Consider the following 14789-nt stretch of genomic DNA (forward strand, 5'->3'; position numbering starts at 1 on the left):
AATTTACAGATGATACTAAACTACTCAAGATAGTTAAGTCCAAAGCAGACTGCGAAGAGCTACAAAGGGATCTCACAAAACTGGGTGACTGGGAAATTAAATGGCAGATGAAATTCAATGTTGATAAATGCAAAGTAATGCACATTGGAAAAACATAATCCTAACTATACATATAAAATGATGGAGTCTAAATTAGCTGTTACCACTCAAGAGAGAAATCTGGAGTCATTGTGGATTAGTCTCTGAAAACATCCAGTCAATGTGCAGCAGCAGCAGCATTAAGAAAGGGATCGATAAGACAGAAAATATCATATTGCCGCTATATAAACCCATGGTACACCCACATCTTGAATACTGCGTGCAGATGTGGTCGCCCCATCTCAAAAAAAAAAAAAAAGATATATTGGAATTGAAAAAGGTTCAGAAATAAGCAACAAAAATGATTAGGGGTATGGAACAGCTTCCCTATGAGGAGAAATTAATAAGATTGGGACTTTTCAGCTTGGAAAAGAGATGACTAAGGGGGCACATGATAGAGGTCTATAAAATCATGATTGGTGTGGATAAAGTAAATAAAGTGTTGTTTACTCCTTCTCATAACACAAGAACAAGGGGTCACCTAACAGGCAGCAGGCTTAACACAAAAAAAAGCAAGTATTTCTTCACACAACACAGAGTCAACCTGTGGAACTCTTTGCCAGAGGATGTTGTGAAAGCCAAGACTATAACAGGGTTAAAAAAAGAATTAGATAAATTCATTGAGGATAGGTCCAACAATGGCTATCAGCCAGGATAGGCAGGGATGGTGTCCCTAGCCTCTGTTTGCTAGAAGCTGGGAATGGGCAACAGGGGATGGATCACTTGATGATTACCTGTTCTGTTCATTCCCTCTGGGGCACCTGGCACTGGCCTCTGTCGGAAGACAGGATACTGGGCTAGATGGACCTTTGGTCTGACCCAGTATGGCTGTTCTTATGTTCACTGCTACCCCCTTTGCCCCCCCCCCCCCATCTACTAGACCAGTGACACTCTCAAAGTAGGAAATTAGGTTGGTTTGGCATGATTTGTTCTTAAATCCACATTGGCTATTACTTAGAACCCTATTATCCTCTAGTCAGTGGTTTTCAAACTGTGGTCCGCAGACCCCTGGGGGTCCACAGACTTGTCTAAAGGATCCGTGAAAGGCTGTCATTCCCATAGAACAGTGGTTTTCAACCTGTATTCCATGGACCTCTGAGGATCCACAAATTATGTCTAAGATTTCCAATGGGGTCTGTACCTCCTTTTGACATTTTTTAGGGGTCCACAAATAGAGAGGTTGAAAACCACTGCTCTAGGTACTTGCAAACTGATTAATAATTTGTTCCAGTTTCTTTCCGGGTGTCAAAGTTAGGCTGACTAGTCTATAATTCCCGGGGTCCTCTTTGTTCCCCTTTTTATTGATAGGTATTATGTTTGCCCTTTTCCAGTCCCCTGGGACATCACTCATCCTCCATGAGTTCTTAAAGATAACTGCTAATGTTCCAAGATTGCTCCAGTTAAATAAGTACCCTATGGTGCATCTCATCAGGCCCTGATGACTTGAATACTTCTAAGTTATCTAAATATTCTTTAGCCTGTTCTCTCTGTTTTGGCAGCTCTCCTTCCCCACAAAGTAGAGGACCTACACTTTCCTTCATCTTTCTCTTGCTCCTAATGTATTTATAGAATCTCTTCTTATTGCCTTAATGTCCCTTGTGCCTTGGCCTTTCTGATTTTTGTCTTTACATGCTCGTGCTATTCTTTTGTAATCATCCTTAGTAACTGTGGATTTCATTTGGATTTTGGCTTCCTCAGACAAAAGGGTGCCTCCATGCAATTTTTGTATTCACGCATCTATATTGGTTTAGAACAGTGCCTCTCAAACTTTTTTTACTGGTAAAGCAGCAAAGAGTCCTGTGGCACCTTATAGACTAACAGACGTATTGGAGCATGAGCTTTTGTGGGTGAATACCCACTTCGTCGGATGCATGTGACTAATGCATGTGATTTTTTACTGGTGACGCCTTTCACATAGCAAGCCTCTGTGTGCGACCCCCCTTATAAATTAAAAACACCTTTATAAATGCTGGAGGCAAAGCGGAATTTGGGGTGGAGGTTGACAGCTCGCGACCCCCCATGTAATAACCTTGCAACCCCCTGAGGGATCCCAACCCCCCAGTTTGAGAACCCCTGGTTTAGAAGCAGATAGATAAAGGAGTACCAAAAAAAATTGTGCTTAGATCAGCCCTAGGAAACAGATAGAGATTAAAACATTTCCATTGTTTAAAAAGAAATTAGATGCTTTACTGTGCCCTAGCAGATCACTTCTTAATTCATTTCTGTGAAGTGTGCTAAGACTTACAACACCCCCGCATTGGTAAGTATTAGTTTTCCCATAATTAAAGTGGAGATAATGAAGCATAGAGATCTCAGAAACTTGAGAGATGGGGGAGGCATGTGACTTGCCCAAGGTCACAGAGCAAGTCTCTAGTTGAGATGCAGGAACCCAACTCCCAAGTCACAGTAGTGCACTCTCCTCACAAAAGGCAGAATATCAGTGAACTGGAGTGGAACAGAGATTAATATTGGAAAAGCTCCCCCGTTTTTCTTCTTTGCACTACTTAATTGTGTTAAATGAATTCATCCCATTTTTAAGATATTCCTCAACTCAGAATTGTCTCCCTTGAAACTCCTTTGCCACAATATACACATTTCTAGCTGAATCCAGCTCGATTATCTGTTCAGATCTGACATTCCATCAGACCAGATATAATCTGAACAACTTCATTCCTTAGAAACAGGTACATCTGATCCCAGCTGGCTGACTTGTGTGGGCATGCTGGGCAGTGCTGTCATATGCCAGTTACGTAAAACATCCTGTCAAGCACACAACTCTTTGCGAGCCCAAGATGTCAAAGTGCTGATCTCAGTACAAGGAATGAGATTACTATAGCTTTTCTACTTACTCTGTGTTGGATGGAACTTCAGAGACATTGCTTGGGGAAACGTCCCGGCAAGGAGGCAAGACAGCCAGAAACACCCAACACGTTGTGGCTCAGCTGCAGGAGATGCTGAGTCTGGTTCCAAAATTATAACCATAGTAACATCAGTGTTTTAGATCACAACACACCAAGTAAGGAATTATGAGATTACCCTTTGGAGCAGCTAATGGACAATCAAAGAGGAAGTCAGAAAGGTCAATACAGATTTGTTTCTTCTGCGTGGACATTGGCATCCACACTGTACCTCCCGGGGATGTTCAAAAACAAGGAGGAATTAAAGGATGAGGCAGCAGAGGGGGGGGGGGGCGGGTATAAAGAAAAATGCTTTTTAAAACCATATGTAAAAAACAAAAAACAAAAAACCTAACCATGGCCTATTTGTAAGTTCCTTCAGAAGAGGAAGGAAGTGGTTGCTATGCTGGCCTGGGACTTGGGACATCCAGGTTCAATTCCCCAATCCCCACATATTCCCTGCATGACTTTGGGAAAGTCACTTAGTCTCTCTCTGCCTCAGTACCCCATGTGTAAAATGGGAATAGCAGCCCTGCGCTACCTTGCCTTACAGTGCTGTGGTGGGGATAAATACAATCAAGACTGTGAGGCGCTCAGATATTACATTGATGAGAGGGGTCATATAAGTACCTAAGAGTTTGATAGCTAGATAAAAGTTAGTGCCTATAGTTAACAGCACCTCTAAAATGCCTAGCTAGTAGTGAGCCATAACAACTTGAGGGTAAACTACACAAGATTCCAGCACTGTTTTTAAACTTCACTACAGAAAAAGGGGAAATGATTTATTCACAGCCATGTCACCACCTTCTCATTGGACCAGATTTTCTTCTAGCAAGTCCACACAAGGTAACTTTGTTGTCCGGATTATGAAACTACTGTTGCAGTTAACCTTGCCTAATTTATTTCTTTAAATAAGCCTGGAGACGCAAATATCTGCATAAATCACCAACTCATCACAGAAAAATTTCTTTCTGCCTTCAGCTCCAAGCAAATAGTATGAGGAACAGCACATAGCAACACAATGATGGATTAAGAAAACGGCACTAAAATTATTTTCTGGCTGCACAAACTCAAGGCTTTAAATCCTTTCCCCACCCAGCCTCTCCCCAGCACAGGTTTCCTCCTCCTACCTCCCAAAACTATCCACCTCCACATAGTGCAGGAGATGCCCTTCCAGGAAACCCAAACTCAATGTCTCCCAATTCTCTTCAGTCCCAATCTTCACCCCATTGATCCTAGGCTGGGCTCAGGTGTAATGACAAAGAATGACATTTCTTTCTCTCTCCTGTCTATGGATTCAGCAATAAGGCAACAGGAGTGTCTTCATTTTTTTCTGCAACAATGTATGTAACTTCTTCCTTCAGAGGATACAGCCCTCTAGATAGGATTTCTCTCTTCCCCGCTAACCTTCCGAGGTTGGGTTTTCCAAAGAGAGGGATTATGGGAGGAAGGGGATTACTATTGAGGAGAGGTAGGAGGCCAGTCAGGTTAGCATAGCTGAGCTTCAGAAGTCTGGAAACCTGCGTCATGGCTCATAGACAGGCTGAGTGCTCTCAGAGATCACCAGGAACATTTTGCACTGGCCTCGCTAGTTCTTTAAAGTACAGTCTCCATCAGCTGAAATTATAACACAGACCTGTTCCTGAGACAAGAGTCAGCATGTCAGAACACCATGTTCATTATGGCCAGTGATGGCAATGGTGCACCATGGAACAGGACTTATTGAATTAACATAGTTAAGATGGAACAACCTTGCTACAGGACCACTTCATGTTCTACTGAAAGGGAGGGAAACTGCTCTGCATCTGGCTTGCACACCACACGTCAAAAGAAAAGGGGCTTCTCTGAGTCTATACTACCATACATAAGAGAGACTACTAGCACAATTACTCCCTCTTTTTGTGTTTGCACAAAGCACTTTTAAACACAATGCTCTGCATGGTTTTTAAAAAAATAGGTGTCTTAAAGGTAATCTGACTATCTGGGAACAATAGATCTATCCGGCTTTGAACAAGGTTCCAAAAGCCTTTAGCTGATCCGTGGAGTAGTAAGTGCTTGCAGGCTGGTCAGAGTGGATAAAAAGGCCATCATTCCCCCTTTCCCTACCTACAAAAAAAAGAAGACCTTTGATAATTTCCCCAACACACTAACACCCTTGCAGGTTTGCTACCAGCTGCATAACACTGAAGAGAATATTTGCTCTAAAAGAGCCTGCTCATGTTTAGAGTTTGGAATGTTGTATCCAACCTAAGCATCTCCTCTCATCTGCCTGCTGGGGAAGTCTGTAATCAAAGAGGATACAGGAGACATTTCAAAAAGCAATTTCTTCCCACAGCACACTCTGAAATCAAAGCAGTCTAGTGACAATTCTGTGTAATGACTGCCACCTTGTGCTCAAAGAAGAAACTGCAATTACTCTAGAGAGCATATTGCAAGGAAAGACTCCGACACAGACCATAATTAAAGGAACAGTTGTGATCAGTAGGCCTGAAATCTGATCTGTTTTTGTTTTGCTTGTATCTGTTTGCAAAGTCTTTAACTATTTGTCTTTTATCCCTCAAAATAAATACTTCAATGTTGTTGTTTTTTAAAACGAGCAGCAAAAGAAATCAATGGCAGCAGCATAACACTGACAATAATGCTTCACACTTATATGGTGCTTCATGTGTTCAAAGTGCTGTACAAACTAACCATTCATACGCAATCCTACAACAAACTAGCATACATTTAGAATGAAGGGAAGAATAACAAAGCAGAATGCAGTTTTAAGATTTAATCTTCCCTGGGGTTATTATAAACAGTGAGATGGAAGAAAGGATTTGAAATTTACAGAAGATATCGTAACAATATCCTTTTTAAAACATCATCTAACAGCATTATGAGCAGCAAAACCTCTGGAGTTGTTAGCACAGGTTAAGATCACTCATTTTTGACTGAAAAGAGCCATTAACCAAAGTTCTGTTCCGCTTCCCTCTTACAAGCAGACCTTCTAATCCAATCAGAGCCTTTTCCTGGAACCCTAATTATTGCTCTGACTAATCAGGCTTGAGGGCGTCAATGGTGGTGGAAATAAGGTCAGTTTACTAATGCACACAGTCTCACTGAAATTTCTAGGTGCAATGCAGGAATAAGACAAGCAGGATTCAGCCCCAGGGTTCAAGTTCCAGGGAAACCTAAACATCCCATTGTCAGCCTCCGCCACTACAAATTTTTCAGGCTTGCTTCGTCCTTCCTACCCTCCAAGCATGGATCAGGCACAGACTACATTCCACAGGGAAAGCAATTAGGACCATGAGAGCATTGTGGTTATTAGCATTTAGTCAAAAAGATTTCCCATTTTTTGGTTAAAATAAACATGTCCTGGTAAATATTTTAGTTTCAACACTTGCCCCTATAAATAGCAATTTAAAAGCCCACAGAACCCATTTATGGAACTAAGAGACAAAAGTTTCTCTCTTCACAAATCAAGTAAGAGCTATAAGCAAGTAAAACAACATGTATTTTATTAATAAAACCATTACTACCTACCTCCCCTGTGATTGGATTGGTCCCATACTTCTTTATCCAAGGAACAATACTCCTGAAAAGAGAGGAGATAAGACAGGAAGTCATACACAGAATTAGGAACCCACATTCACTGTAAAGACCTGTTTTATCATCTTTAACTGGTTATGAAAGCCCAACTACAGACGTATTTGAAAGAGGCAAGTAGCACCAAGTGACCTTTTATCATTGATACTGTACTGCAGCTTTGAAAAAGGTTAGGAGCACACCAACTCCCTCCCATGACAAACTGATATTTTACATAACATTTTTGTAGGGTATTTGCCCTAGATGAGTGGGTAAAGCAGATGCACACTCCACAGCAGAATTTTCCCCCACAGTATTTATGGATGGCTCATCTCATTAGATAAACAAAACAAACCATGTCCCCTTCTGACTTTTAAAAATGAAAGACAAAAGCATTTTTTAATCTGCAGGTCTTGGCTTTTGCTGACTGCTTGCTGCAGTTTAACAGTGGTGAGTACATCTCCACAGAAGAAGAAATGAAATCCAATGACCGAATAGTCCCCAAAACCTCTAAGTGAGCTGAGAGGGAAACGAAGGCATTTTTAGTGTTTATAGGACTCCTCTTCCCAATGCACATAGTAGGCAAAGTTACCCCCAAGTGCTGCTGCATGATGAATTTTTCATGTATTATAAATCTCTGAGTCCCTCCACACCTAAGGTTCCCTACCATGCTATCAAACTGGTAGGAACACAAAAGGCTATGGACCATCATGCAATAGCCTGTGCCAAGAGGCACAGTTAAAAGCACGCTGCTCCAGCACAGAAACACTGTGCATTTACAGCAACAGCTGTAGCCTTCTACATATAGCTATGATTTTGAGAAACAGAAGCATTTGAGAAGCGAAACAGGCTTGGACTAGAAATCTAAGCACCAGAGGGAGAGAGAGGAACTCGTGAGTTCTAATCCCAGTTCTGACACAGATTCCAATCACGACCTCAAGCAAGTCACTTAGCCTATACAAAAAACTAAAACAAACAAAATAAAAATGGAAGTGAATGACTTACAGCAAATCAAAGACTGTTCCATCTGGTGTGCAAACTGGATATTCGAATGGTTGCAGAGATAAACTAGGAAAAAGTACACATTTATTTCAGATTTATCAAAAAGTCACCTGGAAAGTCACAATATTAAACTAGCAAATATCATTAGCTTCTATTTGAGCCCTAAACCCAGGTCTACATCAGTGAACACAAAGTGAGCCTTGCAACTTACATTTGACTATGTGGAATTTACTGATACTGCATCTTGATTTCTTTCATTCTAGCACAGGGGTCGGCAACCTTTCAGAAGTGGTGTGCCGAGTCTTCATTTATTCACTCTAATTTAAGGTTTCGCGTGCCAGTAACACAGTTTAATGTTTTTAGAAGGTCTCTTTCAATAAGTCTATAATATATAACTAAACTATTGTTGTATGTAAAGTAAATAAGGTTTTAAAAATGTTTAAGAAGCTTCATTTAAAATTAAATTAAAATGCAGAGCCCCCCAGACCGCTGGCCAGGACCCGGGCAGTGTGAGTGCCACTGAAAATCAGCTTGTGTGCCACCTTTGGCACACGTGCCAGAGGTTGCCTACCCCTGTTCTAGCATCTATGTTTCATCAGCAAGAAGTAAATTCTAAGCACAAAGAACTAAGATGTGAAAGGTCCTTGCAACTTAATCATTGGCTCTAAATGATGCAGGACAGATCAAGGATATAAAACACAGTGAAGGGGAACAATTTGAGCATCAAGTCTAGAATTTTATAAGTATGAACTTATTTGAACTTTGCATGTTAATTCTTTGCAAATTTTACAGTTTATATATTCCTTTTGAACTTTACAGTTATTACATACAACCTCTCAGACACTGGGCTTCATGGAGTCAAAACATAAATTTCAATCCTTGCTGAAATTTTGTTGGTGTCACATTAAGGAACAATAGTTACTTTCCCTGATGTCTGTCTGGTCTATCTACCACCACAGGAAACATGATCTGGTTAAGGACTCAAGACAAAAAAGATTTTTTTTTTTATATATATCTTACCTGCAGTGATCAAAAGATAAACGTCTAAAATTTGCCTGTGGAATATCTGTTTACAAAAACAAAAAGCAAAATAACTTTCATAAATCCAAAGTATTTTGGACAATAAAAGGTGGTTCTGATACTTATGATTAATCCTACATGGTATATATTTGGAAATTACTGTTTTTGATATGTCAAGTAGTAATTTGCTCCTGACAAAGACAAATAGTCTAAATCTTGTGAAACAGTAACAAAAATCAAAACTTCACAAACCAATGCAGAGCAAACCTCAAGTCTGCTCCACAAATGAAACTGGAAGAGTTAGAAAAAGGCAAGCTTTTAAAGTAGTTGAGATACTCCTTGGCCCGTTTCCCCCTCTCCTCCAATTTTTGTGGTTTTACAACCACATTATCTTTTTTTTTTTTAATCGCTTCCTTCTCTCTTTTTAAAACCCACACTGACAACAAAGGAATTTAACCAACTATAAAGGGGAAAAGTGAAACTGACAATATACAAAGAGCTGTCAAATGTACCATGTACAGTAACTCCTCACTTAAAGTCGTCCCGGTTAAGTTGTTTCGTTGCTCGTTTAAAGTTGTGCAATGCTCCCTTAAAACATTGTTTGGCAGCCGCCTGCTTTGTCCACTGCTTGCAGGAAGAGCCGCCCGTTGCAGCTAGCTGCGGGGGAGCAGGGGGGTGGCCGCTTGGAACCAGGGTAGACCAGCAGCCCCCCATCAGCTCCCCGCTCCCCTAAGTTCCCCGTGCAGCAGCCACCCAGCAGGCTATCAATTGCCGGCAGTTCAGAAGTCCCTCCCCCGACTGCCATGTGCTGCTCCTGCCCTCTGCCTTGGAGCCTCCTGTTTGCTGTGCGGTGGGGGGGGGGGTTTAATGTCAGGGTGTCCCCCTCCTCCCTGCCCCTCCTGCCCCCCCCCCCCCGCTTACCCCATCCATAGAGCAGGGACAGGGCTCCTACGGAGAGTCAACTTGCTGATCTATTTAAAAAGGCAGTGTACTGAGAGTGGGGTTAGCGTACTTAAAGGGAAAATGCGCATCACTCTCTCTCTCACACACACACACACACAGGGTGTGCATCTCTGTCTGCCAGGCTGTCTCCCCTCCCTCCATTCCTGCTGCCTTGTTGAGTGTGAGGCTACATTAATGTGTTAACCCTTGAACCTAACCCCCCACCCCCATTTACATTAATTCTTACGGGGAAATTGGATTTGCTTAACATGGTTTCGCTTAAAGTCGCATTTTTCAGGAACATAACTACAACGTTAAGCAAGGAGTTACTGTAAATAAGCTTGGGGAGGGCACCCTGAGCATGAAGGGCCATCTGAAAGAAGGGGTAGCGATGCCTATGGGAAAAAAAAAAACAAATGAGGTCTATACTGACATCAGAGGCTTTGACGCTTGAAAAGGGTGGAGGAAAGAATGGGTGAGACCATGTAAGAGATGTGACGCACGGACGTGAAGGCAAAGACAGGGAGTTTAGGTTTGATGGACAATATAATGTGATACTACTAAAGACACTCAAAGGAGAAGCTGGGGATGACATGGTTGAAACAACAGCATTTTGGATTTGTGGACAAGGTTAGCATTAGAGACCTGAAAGGAGATGACAACTGTAGGTGGAAGATGCTCAGGATGTGGACAAGCGATTTAGTTATAGGAGAAAAACAGGTGAAATTTTCAAATTCTGTGGAAGAAAAGGTGACAGCATTTGGCCGAAGCCTGACTATAAGGGAAGAAAGAGGGTGGAGTCAAATATAACACCCAGGCTACAGGTACCAGGACCCCAGTGCGACTACAAGGATGCTGGAGTTGCTAACCCCAACTGAGAAGGCAGGAACTGGACTGGGTTTTGGAGGAGCTCCGATGTGGTGATGCTGAGATTGAGATGGCAGCGAACTATCCAGGATGGTACTTCACAACACCAGAGGGAAGTGCAAACTGAGGAAAAGGATACAAGCCCAGAATGGAGAAGGATATCTGAAAGTCATTGATGTAGAAATGATAAGTAAATTAATGTACAATAAGCACATGGGGTAACCAAAGGACAGGACGTAGAGGGAGAAGAAAAGAGGGCTAGAATGACACCTTGAAAGATTCCAGCAAAAGCGGGTAAGCAGAGAAAAAGAGGCACTGAATGCATAGTTGGAAAGGTAGTGCAAGATCCAAGAGAGGATACAACCAAGGAAGGCAAGGAAGATAGGACATGATGAAGGAGAGAGCAGCCAACGAGATCAAAGGCAGCAGAAAGGAGAAGAGGGGGAGCATGGCAAGTAGGCCTTGAGACTTAGCCAAGGGAAGGTCATTCACAACTTCGATGAGAGCAGAATAAGGAAGTAAGGGGAAGGAGACATTAGCACTGAAGTGTGAACATACACATAAAATATAGAAACAGTCACAAGAATTAATGTAGAAAGAAAACACAGCAACTTTAAACCGTTTACCTGATTTCTTTCCTCCATAAAAGTGTGTGTATTCTGCACATGTTATGTACCTAAAGAGTAAAGGGGGGAAGTGTTAATGCTTAAAACATCGCACTACAACACTAACTATATTTAGCAGAAATTGATGACTTTTCAAACTTAAAAAGTTCTATTAATAGGAGATGTTAAACATTCTTAGTTACCTGACTTTTTCACACCTTCACCCAATATTAACCAACTCTGATATTAGGTGTCACATCTTGGCCTTCCTAATATCCAGAACAGAGCCTTTGGGCAATACCACAATGATAAGAAAATAATAGTGTGCTGTCACCATATCCTGCCAGAGGTAGTGACATCCATGTTATAACACAATTTTATTTTATTGTCACCGTGGATGGGAAAGCATAATTCCACAATCATATCAGGGAACTGTGCTTTAAGCCTGGGAGCTAAAGGACCAAGGCTAACCCACAACTCCCTAATACAGCTGTTGTTCCGTATTTTCCCAGCCAAACATTTTTTTTTTAAATTGTGTAATACAGATATCCCAACCCATGCCCAAGCTGTGAGCTTGCACACAGTATTTGTAAAGCAGACAAGCTCTTGATCCTATCTAGCCGCTTCTGAACCTGGGAGAGTAAAGGCCAGTAATCCAAATTAAGGCCACTCTAATTCTGACTAAATGAGGGTGTTCTGTTTACATGCAGATTTAAGTGGTGTAACGTCACATTCACACCCTTAGTTAATTCGTATTAACTTTCCCAGATGTCCCTATGTAGACAAGCTCTAAGGCTATGTCTATACTACACAACTTTTAGGCTTTGGCTACACTGGCGCTGTACAGCGCTGCAACTTGCTGCGCTCAGGGGTGTGAAAAAACACACCCCTGAGCGCAGCGAGTACAGCGCTGTAAAGCGCCAGTGTAATCAATGCCTGCAGCGCTGCACGCTCGCTCGCAGCGCTGCAAGCTACTCCCCTTGGAGAGGGGCTGTGAAGTCCCGAGTGTAGCCAAGCCCTTAGTGACATGGCTGTGCCGCTACAGCCGTGCCACTAAAAGGCATGTAGTGTAGCCACTATTTGTCTGCAGGAGAGAGCTCTCCTGCAGACAAAAAACTTCCACCCACAACGAGCAGTGTTTTGGGGGAGAGTGTGTGTTATTTTAAACACCTCTGAACGACAAAAGTTTTGATTTTCGCTTGCCAGTATCGACAAAGCCTGAGTGTCTTTTAAACCTGAAGATTATTTCACTGAGCCACCCTCATTCACTGGATTGTGCCTAGACCAGGGGTTCTCAAACTGGGATCGGGACCCCTCAGGGGGTTGCAAGGTTATTACATGGGGGTTTGTGAGCTGTCAGCCGCCAACCCAAACCCCGGTTTGCCTCCAGCATTTATAATGGTGTTAAATATATAGAAATGTTAATGTAGAAGGGGGGGGGTCACACTTGCTGTGTGAAAGGGGTCACCAGTACAAACGTTTGAGAACCACTGGCCTAGACCTTGGCCCTGCCTACTCCACCCATGCAGCACCTATGTGGGAAGGGAAGGGGTCGGCTCTGTCGGCCACTGGCTCAGAGGACCCGCCCGCGGCCTATCGGGCTGCCCCAGAGGCAGCTGCAGTCGGGCAGCGCTGCACGCACAGGCTTTGCGAAGGGCTTTAGGCTCTCCCGGGCCGAGGGGCGCCGGCTCGGACACCCAGCGCCTGTAACGCAGGGCGGGAAGCGCCGGAGTGCCGCAGCCTGGGCGGGGCGGTTGGGGAAACCAGGCCCGGCCACCCTCCCCGAGCGGCTTCCACGGGGGCGGCCATGGCAGAGGGCCCGCGGGCCGAGCCCCGCCAGGACAGTCCCCCCACTCCACACACTCACATCTTATCCTTCTGGTGCTGCCGTTTCCCCATGGCGGCGGCTCCAACTCTTCCCCGGCACAGGAGACGCGCCCCCTACCAACGGGGGGGGGACCCCAAACTGGGGCGGACCACCTAGCTCCGGCCGGCGGGCTCCTCCAGGGCCAAGCCGGCTCTCCCAAGCAGCACAGCGACTTCCGGTAGATCAGCGTGCGCCGCTAAACTGGCCCCCCGGAGAACCAGGGCGCCCCAAGTACCGTTCCGGCCGCTCCTTCTGTCCCCTCCCCTGGCGTCCCCGGGCTGTTAGGGAGGGTTCTGTGTCCTGGCACAGCGTGAGTCTGCGGTGCTGGGACTCGCGGAAGGGGCACCTGGGCTGCAGCGCGCAAGGGACCGGAGCTAGGATGTGCAGATGCTCCCAGCTGAGCATCGCCCGCTGTGACTTAGTTCTGAAATCTTTCTCCTTCAGGCCGCAGAGGCAGCCCTGCGCCGCGAGACAGACCGTAATCGAGGAGAGGAAAGAGCCTGGTGTAGTTTCCAAACCGCTGGGGAATGGAGTGAAGGAAGGGGGCGGGGGGCTATTTCTAGAAAACAGCAAACCTCTTTTGTCCAGCTGTCGATCCCATTCATATAACAGCTGTTAAACCGTTGTTGTTATGAAAGGTAGATCGAGCTCGCTAAAGTAACTGTAATAACGAAACAAGGACAGCCTAACACCCAGGAAAGAAAAATGAATGTGTTAACAGAAAGCAAAACCGTGGGTGGAGATTTAAGAGAAAATGCTAAGAGGCGAGAGAATTTACTCTCTCCATGGTTTAAAGCTGAATCTAGTTTGCCACCGTAAACCCACACCCACCTCGCACACCAGCTACACACCACTCCCCCAAAGCTAAAACCACCGTCCTGCATTAAGTTCCACCTACAGGAACTTAGTGCTGGGTGGGGTTGTCTTTGAAAATTAGGCAATAAGTAGAAATAGCCCAACTGAGGTCAACTTTACAGCTGGAGGTTGGCCTAGCCTCTCCCACCCCCTTTGTCATACTCTTTAGCTGCTTGTCCTAAAATGAGGTTTGCTTTATGGGTTGACTTTGGAAACTTTGTCTTAGGGGTAGGGGATAAGGAGATTAGTGGAATATTAAAACCTGCTTTCACAAACAAAACAGAGCTTGTGTTGGCTTACAGACACCTCACCCATATCATAACCCCAAGCTCCTGTTTTCTTTTTTCGCCTTCATCGTAGTAAAGCTTTCCCATTGCAGCTCTCAAACTCTGTTCAGTTTTTCACTATTCCACAAAAATCATTACTTCAGAAGTGAGGGATACTTTTAAAATATGCTAATTATAGAATCCATAATAGCTATTCCAAGCCCAGCCTGACTCAAAGTAACGTAGACTAGAATTCAGTTTTCAGTATTTATTTCTCTTCAAAGTCAAGCAGACGCTCCTCCTCCCACTGCCAAAAGTTAGTCTATAAACTGCTTTCCATTCTGAATTTGCAGTTATGTGAGGTATTTGCATTTCTACGTTGGCTGTCACCCTAGTATGCAGGTGCTGTAGGGTTGCCAGCTCTCCTGGTTTCGCTGGGAGTCTCCCAGAATTGGGCTCTTTCTCCCAGAGGCTGCTGAAGCCAAACTGGGAGATTTTAGACTGCTAAAAGTCTGGCTGCACAACGGGGCTAAGGAGGCTCCCTGCCACTTCTGGAAGCAGCTGGCATATCCCTGTGGCCCCTCGTAGGGAGAGGGGTCTCCCATGCCCCAACGACCAACTCCACAGCTCGCATTGGCTAGGAACTGCAGTCAATGGGAGCTGCGGGGGCGGTGCCTGCAGGCAGGAGCAGCATGTGGAGGCCCCTGGTCCCCTCTCCAGGAGCTGCAGGGATGTACCGACTGCTTCCAGATGCAGCACG

General features: G+C 44.2%; 1 protein-coding gene across 1 annotated transcript in view; it reads right to left on the reverse strand.

The window, feature by feature from the left end:
• PPIL2 (peptidylprolyl isomerase like 2) overlaps window positions 1-13436 on the reverse strand; it is a 139376-nt gene extending 125940 nt beyond the window's left edge. The window contains exons 1-5 of the mRNA XM_005281101.5: window positions 12909-13436; window positions 11063-11112; window positions 8628-8673; window positions 7611-7673; window positions 6564-6615 (exon numbers count right to left, since the gene is read on the reverse strand). Coding sequence (XP_005281158.2) covers window positions 6564-6615; window positions 7611-7673; window positions 8628-8673; window positions 11063-11112; window positions 12909-12940 — 243 coding nt within the window. The 5' untranslated portion in view covers window positions 12941-13436. The remainder of the gene's footprint in view (window positions 1-6563; window positions 6616-7610; window positions 7674-8627; window positions 8674-11062; window positions 11113-12908) is intronic.
• Window positions 13437-14789: the final 1353 nt, after the last annotated feature.

Source organism: Chrysemys picta, chromosome 15 (genome assembly GCF_011386835.1).
Source record: "Chrysemys picta bellii isolate R12L10 chromosome 15, ASM1138683v2, whole genome shotgun sequence".
Classification (NCBI taxonomy): domain Eukaryota; kingdom Metazoa; phylum Chordata; order Testudines; family Emydidae; genus Chrysemys; species Chrysemys picta.